The sequence below is a fragment of the Aegilops tauschii genome, chromosome 6 (genome assembly GCF_002575655.3).
Source record: "Aegilops tauschii subsp. strangulata cultivar AL8/78 chromosome 6, Aet v6.0, whole genome shotgun sequence".
NCBI classification, from domain to species: Eukaryota; Viridiplantae; Streptophyta; class Magnoliopsida; order Poales; family Poaceae; genus Aegilops; species Aegilops tauschii.
Genome location: NC_053040.3, coordinates 413,839,943 through 413,850,900, shown reverse-complemented (window position 1 = coordinate 413,850,900; position 10,958 = coordinate 413,839,943). Strand labels below are relative to the sequence as shown.

Genomic DNA, 10,958 nt, shown 5'->3' with positions numbered 1-10,958 from the left:
GGTGGAGGGCAGTCGAACCAACCAAGGCTAGTTATAGATACTTCAAGGAGGACTTCGACTTTGAGGGCAAAGATGACGAAGGAATCGAAGCTTTAGTTTAGCCTAAAGTATATTCAATGTAAGACATCATGCCTAGTTTGACCACCTCAAGAGCTAGTGACCTCATGACAAAGTCATCGGACCCCCAAATTGCACTTGTTGATACATTGCTCCCCGATATAATCCTTTGTGTGGTTAGCTATTCGGCATAGCCGACAATTCGACCTGGGATGGCCAAATTGTGGCCTTTGCCCATTGTGCAAGTAAGATCATAAGTGGGCGGTACACTTTGAGACACTAGAGAATGGTCAAGGATAGGCTAAACCTTGAGAGCATTGACATGTAAAGGTGGGCGACGGAGTGATCTATAAAGTTTTGGCGAGCCAACATGTCAAAATGAAATGAAGGTAAATAGAAGAGCGATGTCCTCTATCACCATGCTCATTGCTTGGGGCATTTGTAGTGAAAGAAATTTGCAGGTCTTTCACAACAAATCTCCTGCAAGCCGTCAAGGAAGAGGCAAACCTTTGGTTCATTGCTGCGCAAAACACTTACTAGGAAGAATTATGACATGGGAGCAATGACCTTAGTTGTAATTTTTTGTCATTCCTTTTATCTGAAAAAGTCTTGTACGTCTTCTTTTTAATTAATGAATTAGGCAAATATTCTGCCTCCGTGATGAAAAAAAAGTTTCGGAACCCGTATGTATTTTTTACGTGACTTGGTATCTTTTTTTTTTTTGCGGGGTGACTTGGTTTCTCTAGTGAAACTGAGACGTGTATTCACTTATTTTCTACTGCGTGATTGCCACTGAATTGTGGAATGGAATTGGGCCTTATATTGGTTTGAAAAGCGGATCCACTTTTGAGAATGTTGCTAGCCCGTGCACGAAAGTGCTAATGTTGCGCATGCGGTGCGGCTGCTACGTGGTCGTTGTGGAAAGTATGAAACAAATATCTACTTTGATAAAGCACAATGGTTTCCGGAGAAAATTGACTCTGACAAATTTCTCGCCGGCTGATCTTTTGCGCTCTGGTCCTGTCCAAGATCAACTGGACACTGCAACAGCTGGATTGGAATACCTGGCGCACCGTCCCGCAAAGTCTCGCAACAACTGAAGATTAGTTCAAACTGAAGTACGGAGTAAATCTGAGCAAGGCGGATCTATCTCTAACTAGATTTATTTTGACTAGGGGGCGGAAGGCGCCGCTCTGAATCCCCAACCGTCACCGGTGATGATATGTTTTGACCGTCACGAGTGACAATACCCGAAGAACTAGGGAACAAAGATACAGAAAAGTAACAGCCAGTGACGCGGGGAGAATCATGCGACGGTTGAAATGAGTTATTATTACTATTTGAAATGGTGACAGTTGACAGTTATATAGTGGGAGATGGACCGAAGAGCCCGATCAAGTAAACCATCTGGACATTTGGTCCAAAGAGAAAGAGTACAAAATCCTGAAATGAAAGTGTGCGAAAGAGGCTGCATTCACCTGTCCAGCGCCCAGCTTCCCGCAATCTTTTGATGTGAACCTGGTAGCGACACCATGCAAGAGCCGTGCGTGCCAAGCTATGCGACGTGTAGCGGCGACCACAAAGTCTTGCAGGACCAAGACTTGCCCTCTCGTGTCCTGCTCTATCATGACGACTGACAAGCTAGGCCGTGGAAAAGGAGCGCCAGATTTTTATGTCATGAGATGAATGAATGAATGTACCAGGTTACCAGCCGCCATTAGATTGCCTTTTACTGGAAGTACTTCTGTATTCTATTGGCGGTGCTCGGTGCTTCGAGTCCACTGCCGGAGGAGTACATTGCTAGGCCATGGAGATGGTTGATCCCGTACAATATTGAAGCCGCTGCCGCCACGTCTCTGCTCTGGTGTCCCCCAACGATGAAAGCGGTTTTCTTTCTTGACAACAAAGGCACGGGAATTAACTTTCCACGCGAGAAAATGGCACCGCGAGGCAGCCCTTTATAGTCACGTGGTAGCAGGCGCAACCATGCAAACCAAGAAAATAACCGCACGAGAATCGACTCATAAGAAACAAACCACTCATGGCTCCATGGAAGCACCCGGCTCTTACCAATTCAACAGCCAATAAATGTTTAGCGATTGGCTAACAAAAATTTACATGTCTAATGGCACTAATTTCGCGTCAGATAGATAACATACTGATGGGGCCATTTACGGTCAAACCCTTGTCTTAACCAATCAAAATAAGGCCCCTAGATATTCAGAGAGGGAGTACTATGGAAGTACGGAGTGCCTTCTTGGACTCTTAGTGTGTCAGCAATTGGCTGCCCAAACAGCCAAACCATCGTCTACTGTACACATCAGTGTGATCTCATGGCAAAACTTCAACACGATCAAGTCAATTCTGCTACGAGTGGCTCCCACGTGGCTGAAGGTTTTGGTGTTACAAGCAACACCGCAAAATCCTGAAAATATCATAACTACGGACATAAATTAGTTACGAAAATGAGGGGCGTCAATCAGAATACGTCAACTCCAAAGATAAAAAATACTACCAAAGTAGCCACAAAGACAACAGCATGATTTCACCTGTTTTGGATGGGGCCTAAGCCCCTGACTTGTCCTGGCCATCGCCAAGCGAAAGAGGAACGCCCGGTATGATTCACGGGACGTAGTAATCAAGAGTTACTCAGTCAAACAAACAAAGAATGGTCTGCAATATGCGAGTAAAACATGTCAGGTGCAGTTTTCAACAAAGAGAGTAAAATGATAATTACGCCACCAAAGCCACATACTTCAGAGATACTGCCGAAGGAGCTTAGTTGATGAATATTTCAGCCTGCAGCTCATTCCTAGATGCACGTCACCAAACGTGTACCTAAGTTACAGTGACAGGAAAATATTATTATTACCGAAAATGAAAACGTTGTAACTGGCAAGCAAATAAAACTGGGTCAAAGACCTGTATTCACAAAATTCTGGAAAGGCGCACCGAGCTTTTGCATAATCCCAGTGGCAATCTTCGTGTCTCAATGGACCTCGGAAAGCTGTTTAACTTTTGTTAAGTACTGAGAAGTCAAATTGAACTTGGTATTGCAAGAGACAAAAGAAGCAAACCTTTTGTCACGAATTTTGATTTTGAATGAGGGTGCATGTCATGCCACATTTCAAGCCATAACTCACGCATAACCACTGGCATCCTAACAATATTCCTGTGATTTGCTGTTAAAATAAGAAAAACTTGTGTCATCTCACAAAGAACATCAGCAGTAGTGTTTCGTTCAAACGAGGGATTTATTTTTGTATGTGTATGGGAGAGGATTGGATGCAAGTTCTGGGAAATATGGGAACACCACACTCACATGCAGATACTCCTGACTCAAAGTGTAAACATGTACTCCCTCCGTCCCATAATATAAGAACGTTTTTCAACCTATGTTAGCTTAAAAACGTTCTTATATTATGGGACGGAGGCAGTATGTGACAGCATAAAATTTCCAAAGTAGCCCCTCATAGCAAAACATGGTAGTAGGTACCAGGAGAAGTACTATAACCAAATCCTAAAATAAATGAGGGAAAGAAATTGCAGTTTTGCACCTTTGTCAAGCTCCCAGACTGCTGTTCTCCATCCTGGAATACTTTCAGCGTCCTCATAGTACGTTATGTACTTTACATGTGGAGCCCTTGTCATGTTGGGAAATAGATCCTCACCATGATGGTGCTCAGCATTCATTCTTGTTTGTAAATCAGACCCATCATGTTCTGCCTGCAAAAAGAACACGAAGGGCTTACTAGGAAGGGAAAATTAACACTGTGATATACCACAAGAAAATAGTCACAACAGTTTGAATAGCCAAAACATGGATATTGACAGCCAAGGCCTTCAGTTTGCACGTTTAGAACAATAACAGCAGGCAGAAAATAGAATACCTGTGGAGTCCTTGTTATGTTCACTTTTGGCCCAAGCCATTGCTTGCACCATGATAGGGAGTTGTAGGATACCTGTCATGAAACAGCTACTCAGTTGCTAATGTAGAGTAATTTTCTTTGTTCAACCAAATAAGATCAGTTTTATGTAGGAAATGCATTTGGTAGTACATACCGTTCCATCTCCACTGGAATTGTTAGGCTTTCCAGAAAAAGAATGACCTGATCTGGTAAGGAAAAATAATATTACAAAGTAGCGCCAGATAAATATTTCTGAAGACCAAAAGTAAAACCTTGGAATGTTTGTAACAGCTAAGAAACTCAAGAGTTAAAAAAAAGGCATGAAAAGCTATTAACAGTGAATAAGTGACACTGAAGTACTAATTACTAAAGCAGGAAAACGTGCCATGGACCTCTGAAAACTACCAGTTTCTTTAAAAATGAACTATTGCATGCAAATTCTATCTCCAGTGTGCCCAACCTTTCATAAGAAATAAAAACACAGAATAGATGACAATAATATAAAGCAAACTAAAATATCATCAGTTCTTCACAAATATCTCAAAGTAGCAATGACATCATCAAATGTGCAATGCTATGTCAGAAACAGCTAAAACTGTAGAAGGACCCATTTGGCCCTCTAGATGAAACAAGTCAAGTTGTAGTCAAACAAACACTCATCTAGGAGAAGCAATTCACAGAAACAGACATGCGGAAACATAGACATCTGGTACTTGACTGAGATGAGCACGGGAACTTTTGAAATAAAGATCAGTGATACCTGCCTTGACAGTAGGGACCGTTCAAACTCATAAATCACATCAGTTATTATCCAATTATCTGGATATGGTTTGCCACTTGGTGCAAAATAGTATCCTACCTGCTTGATGAAAAACCATGAGCGACGAGTAACAGTTTTTACAAATAAAGAAGAATCCACAACTATACCTCAGTCTTTGTATCAATGCCATATATGCAGAATACATTCTTTATTGGGGGTCTCTCCCAGGGCGTGAGAGGATTGAGAACTGGGTCACCCTGGTAGTACCTGAGATCAACAGGGACCAAAATACAAGGTCTTATATACTACTTTTGGTTATAAGCTAGACTCTATTTGGTGGTTGACTAGTTAGTATATCAAGCAACCTTCTTTGAAAATTACTCCCTCTGTCCCATAATATAAGAACGTTTTTGACACTTGTGTAGTGCCAAAAATGTTCTTGTATTATGGGACGGAGGGAGTAGATATCAAGCATGAACATCATTTTTTCTTGAAGAGACTAAAATTACGACGTAGTAGCACTGCAGAACACACAACTAAAACTTACTTCTCCAGCTGATGGATAAGGGCTTTGCTCTGTGGGTCATAATCCAGCATAGTTTTGAACAAAGTACCATCTGAAACTTCTCTGGCAGAAAATGATAAGAGTGTTGGCTTTCCACACTCCATGTTGGATGTTATGTCCTCTGTTATGTCCATAATGGATGGATAAGCATCCGTACCTGAAAGGGAGAAACAGTAAAGACAGAAAGGAGTGCAACTGCTTAGTGGGGAAAAACATAAATATCTGCAACAACAGAAGTGACTTTACAAAGAACCTCGAACTGTAGGAACCTCGATACTGACGAGGGTTGTGGGCCATCCAGAGTTGTCTGAACTATACTCCATCTCATCGCACTGTTGTCTGTTGATGTGGGCCTTCCCCTCAAAAAAATGCTTCCAGTATACATTATCAGCTTTGCAGTATTTTGAGAATGGCAAGAGCCATAAAGAAGCAGCAAATGAATTGAACATCAATCGGGCTGTCCCCTGAAACCAATATAGAAGTTTAGATGGTAAAGGTAGGAATGGGAATCATGTAAACAATATGACATATAATGCTATTGAATTTTTTGGCAAGCTATGCACAATAGTTCACAATGCTGACAAGTATGGATTCTGGACACAACTGGACTTCTTAATTATACAATTTAAAACACAATAAAATATATGCTTCACAAAATCACAGCACATCAACAGGTCAGGTGCCCAAGACCATACTATCAGTCCACCAGTGAATATCTAGGACCATACTTTGAAGCCTACAAATCAAAAGATAGACCAGAAGGACAAGGCAACATATATATTAAGTGCTTGAAAACATAATTCAAAATTCTCAAAAGAAAAGCATAATTCAAAAGCACTGTTTGACTTGACTGTGGTCTCCAAAGTTGAAGTTTGACCATTAATTTCTCTTACAATATATTGTTAATGACTTCAATATCATGGGTCACATGAAAGGTGTTTTCAATACATATCTAATGTTAATATTGTTGTGTCACTAAGTCTGTTTTTGGAGTAACTATTGGTAAGAGAAAATTTACATCTTACAACGCACATGCCTTTGTAAATCCAATGGATGGAGCAGAAACCCAAAACATATAACAGCAACCACCGGTGATTGAATGCGGGCAAGTTATGGCAATAGAATAAAATACATAGAGAAAACTGACCTCAGTGATTGGAAGTCCAGACGTTGTCCCAGAGAGAGTGGCTCTGACTGATTCAGTAGATCCGAGAAGAGGGGCACCTGAAAGAAAGAAAAAACAGAAAGCGTGAAGAAAAGAAACAGCTATGGTAATGAATTAAGATTTCTGGTTAACATACCAACTGCAAAGTATGCATGTATATGTTTGTCGAGCCATTGGATATAGTGCTTTGGGGCAATTTCTAGTTTCAACCATTCCAAAAAGTACCGGAATACATTGTTTCCCATGGAATGAGCAAAAACCAAAGATGGCCCTCCTCGAAGTTTCAATGCAATTTCAAAAGTTAATCTGCACAAGAAAGGACTCATAAGCATCACACACCAAGCTCCCTCCACATATAACAGTGAGTACCCTTCTATTGTACAGAAATGCTCATAAATTGTTTCTTTTGGTCACTGTATCACAAATAACGTATGTGCTAACATAAAACTAATCATTCTGTAACAACTTAACTGGGACATGATTAAGTAAAAATTGGCATAAGAAAGCTTATCACTTAGGAATGGAAGCTTCTAAAGATAGCTAGCATTGCATTATTCTTGCCGGTTATTGCAAACAGCTATTCCCTATATTTATGAATTTATGACATTTTGGACATCGGCATGGTATCCAACATGCAATCTTTAACAGTTACTTCTTATATGGATACGTCAGTGAAGATAATTTAAATTCTATACTATGATCAATGAAATTTCTTCCATGATAAATCTAGTGTTACCATTTTCAGCTGACAATCTAAATAGCTGTTTTATATATCAACACAGTTTGTCAGCAAGTTTTAAAAACGTCATATATTTCTGAAATGAGGCAGCACGTCGGACGTAGAAGTATGCTCAGCACTTATGGACATGATGCCAATTAAGTAAGCATCCTAAAATAGATAACTTAGAAGTGTTCTTGTCAATGTTTACTGGTGAGCTGAGATCCTAAAATATATATGACTGTCAGTCTGTCAACCATGTGTTTTAAAACAAAAACGAAATCCAGAAAATGAACTGAGAGTGGGAGAATTGGCTGCTATATGACAACATGAGTTAAGTTTACTAACTTTAATTTATGAAAGTACAGATCCCTCTCCTCAAGCATCGATGGGGGTAGCCTCCAATCGTATGGAACAGCGATGATAGCATTAGCTTCAATACCAAAGTCTACACACCATTTGACCCATTCTTTCCATATTGAAGAAAGAGGACCTGAAACCTTGTCAATAATACCACATGAGGACATTTAAACATTGCTCTTTCTATCTTTTCCATGAAGAAACGAATGGACGGTTTGATAATATACTAACCAACATGAAAATTATAAATGTGGGCAATACTTTCTTTCTTCTTTTTAGGAATAACATGGGGAATTGCTAACTTAGGAAAATGTAACATTCCAGCCTAAATATGCTTAGGCCTGCCCACTTCGGATGAACCACACTGTCACACTACCCCAGTTACGCTTTATTCCTCACTATGTGCAAAAGGGTTAATCCAGGGTTAATATACATTTGACATTTTGGTTTATATGTTTGGTATAACTCCCTCCGAACTAGCAAGGTGGAACTAAACCCAACTGTATCGTCTGCTCTTCATTAGATTGAACAAGAACAGTTACACCAATGGATGATCGTGTTTTTCTCCATTGCACTAAGATAAGTATTGTGAGAGAATGAGAAAAGAAAATCAAAAATATTATGCAATGTAAAGCTTAGAACAGAATTAAGAACATGATCCATTCCTGACTAGTAACTACAACTGGGCAACCCAGTAATTACAACATCATCGGATGCCATAGCTGTTCATGATTTTGGTCACTTTTGCTCAAAGTTTGTGAAAGTAATGGAATGTCAAAGATAATAGAAGATCACACTACAGAAGATCAAGTGCTACATAATATGAAACTAGTACTAGAAAATAACTAAGGTATATAGTTTACCTGTTATATAACCAGGGTCCAACTCTGTAATCGCAGAAAGACCACTATCTGGCCTTGACTTGCATTCTGGATGGTCCGTCTGGTTATAAGGGTCAAGCAGCATGCACTTAAGCCAGCAATTTACAGCAGAGAAAAGCTGCGCCATATTGAAAAAACCAAATTAGACATAGCAAATTGATCAAATATTCATGGGAGCAACCTATCAAGTACATAAGGATCTATGTGGAGCAAAGTACCATCTGGTCCTCTACAGAGTACAGTACACTTTCTTTGAACATGTTAGACATCATTGTAAGACCGAAGCCTAGTTTGGCCAGACAAGGGCTTGCCATGTGATCATGGGAATGGTCACATATAGTTCTGTGTCTTTTCAAATTTGGGAGGTGAGGATGAAATCCCGAGCGGTAAATGAATTATTAAAAAAAAATGAAAGATCCGGCATGCTGCTGGCATTCATTGATTTAGCAGAAGAGAGCGGAAAACATTGTTTGATCAAGTGATCATATGGAGGAAAGAAAAGGATACAACAACACCACTAAGAAACGACTGCCTCTATCTCCCAATTTGGTCCCGGAAGGGATGCTCTAGGCTCTTAGCCCCTGCCAGACGCCACAAATCCAAATTAACCCTGATTCTGCCAAGGATATCAGCTGCGCAGGCCATCTTTCCCCTGAACGTGCATCCATTTCGCTCTTGCTGGATTTCCCAAGTGATTAGGATGATGATTGATTTGATGGCTTTTCTCTCCTGTCCCGGCGCCGCGCGGCGGATGAGATCCTGAACCCTGGTTGTGGTGCAGCCCGCAGCCTCCCAGTTGCGCGTGTTCAGTGCACCGCAGCCCTTCCAGGTCGACGCCTGAGTCCAAACTTGCAAGGACAGTGGGCACTCCCAGAACAGATGGTAGGAAGACTCGAGGTTCCTTAAACAGAGCTGGCAGAAATACCCATTTTCCCAGCTGTGACGCTGCAGCCGGTCATTGCACCACAGCCGGTTGAGATGCAGTAGCCAAGAGAAGAGCTTCATCTTCCCCGGCGCCCAGGGCTTCCATATGATCGATCTTAGCGCCCCGTTGTTTGCTGGTGGGAATTGCAAGATATACGCAGAGATACCCACACAACGAATTATCAAATGTAGAACTACTGGTTACGGTGTCTCGAAATTAACCACAAGTTATTACTAGAAACTGTAATTTTCTCGCAAGTTTACCGCAAATTCATCCTACGCACAACTGAAGCCAGACAGGAACCAATGGAAAGGTTCAAATCGTCTACTACCTACTTCACTACTCCACTAACAAACCTGAAAGCTAAGTTTGGAAAGGATGTTACGGGGTAACAACTTTAGGCCAACAAAAGCTGTTCCCAAGTGTAACTGGCAAACAAAAAAAAATTAATTTAAGCAGGTGCCTGAATCAGCACAGGTTGTTCTAGTCTATGGACCAGCTGGGAGAACAAATACGCACAATAACAATCCCCAAACAACAGAAATTGCTAAAACTAGCGTAGTAATCGGATATTTCGGGCGGTGCAGCACAGGGATCTCGACCTTGGTGGAGTCGAGCCAGACGGAGTCCAGGGGGTTGAAGTCGAACGGCGAGTAGGGGCAGTCCAGCACCGACCACGCCCGCAGCTGCGTCGACGCGAATCCCGGGATTATTATCCCGGAGAGCTTCCGGTAGTCGAACTCTGCCTCGCCGTCCGCTGCTCCGGCGGCCACGACCACGGACGCCGCGGTGGCCGTCGCCACCGCGATGACCATCGCGCAGGCGAGGTCGCCAGATCGGAACCGCCATGGAGGCATTTCGAGGTGATTTTGGCTGCTCTAGACGCAGATTGGTCGACTGGAGCAATAGGTGGAGCTCTAGGCGTTTCGGGAGGACAGCGGGGAGCACGTGGGGCGATCTGGGCCGTTCCTTTTGAAGAGGACGGCTGGAAACTCTTCGTTGGGTTGCTAGGTGCCTTTTTCTGCATCATATAATAACCTCATGCCACCTTTCTTTTGAAAATTGAATCTTTTCATTTGCATCCTAATAAATTTAGGCCATATTTTATTTGAAAACATAATCTTTTACTAATTCTTCACTAAAAAGTTCTTTTTGTTCTTCCATATGTATCTGGATGATACTTACTTTACACAATTTACATGCAAGAATTTAGTCTTTGGCTCTTATAACTCTCGTGTCATCCGAAGTTAATACTCTCTCCGTTTTGAAAATAATTGACGTGGTTTTAGTTCAAAATTCTGAACGTAGGTAATAATAAAAAAGATGACACGATAGAACATATGAGATAACCTCTACGAGGACGAATTGAATTCAGATTGACTTCTTTGACTCTTAGTTGAACTGTTACCCAAAAGCTATTTCTATCGACATTAATCCTCCCCCCCCCCCTCACGCTAGCAAATCATTATATGTGACGAGACTAAGAGTCGACCGATGTACCATTTGTGTAGGTTGACTTCATAGCTATTGAGGGTGTGAAAGGGAGAAATTAAACGGAACCGACCTAAAAGAAGATCTGCTATTGACAATGTATTGGTCAAATCAACAATATAATTGAA

General features: G+C 41.4%; 1 protein-coding gene across 2 annotated transcripts; it reads right to left on the bottom strand.

Moving 5' to 3' along the window:
• Positions 1–2,081: 2,081 nt before the first annotated feature.
• Positions 2,082–10,258, bottom strand: LOC109745840 (phospholipid--sterol O-acyltransferase). 2 transcript variants are annotated; one of them, XM_020304952.4, is made up of 17 exons: positions 9,942–10,258; positions 8,397–8,532; positions 7,522–7,666; positions 6,592–6,761; positions 6,438–6,514; positions 5,544–5,754; positions 5,273–5,447; positions 4,893–4,992; positions 4,730–4,824; positions 4,120–4,171; positions 3,948–4,019; positions 3,615–3,783; positions 3,135–3,239; positions 2,980–3,064; positions 2,813–2,895; positions 2,607–2,730; positions 2,082–2,497 (listed from the first exon to the last, which is right to left on the bottom strand). In XM_020304952.4, the coding sequence occupies exons 1-15, from the start codon at positions 10,194–10,196 to the stop codon at positions 2,814–2,816; spliced, it is 1,929 nt and encodes a 642-aa protein (XP_020160541.1). In that variant the 5' UTR covers positions 10,197–10,258; the 3' UTR covers positions 2,082–2,497; positions 2,607–2,730; position 2,813. The 2 variants fall into 2 exon arrangements, with proteins under 2 accessions (XP_020160541.1, XP_020160540.1); XM_020304951.4 differs by having other exon boundaries at positions 2,082–2,482; positions 9,942–10,257.
• Between the last annotated feature and the right edge of the window lie 700 nt (positions 10,259–10,958).

Excerpts from the sequence above, each read along its gene's own strand:
- LOC109745840 (XM_020304952.4), bottom strand. The coding sequence starts at position 10,196 with ATGCCTCCATGGCGGTTCCGATCTGGCGACCTCGCCTGCGCGATGGTC. Across the intron at positions 5,448-5,543 it reads CGAGGTTCCTACAGTTCGAG|GTACGGATGCTTATCCATCC; the intron begins GTTCTTTGTAAA and ends TCTCCCTTTCAG. Across the intron at positions 4,172-4,729 it reads GAACGGTCCCTACTGTCAAG|ATCAGGTCATTCTTTTTCTG; the intron begins GCAGGTATCACT and ends TTTCCTTACCAG.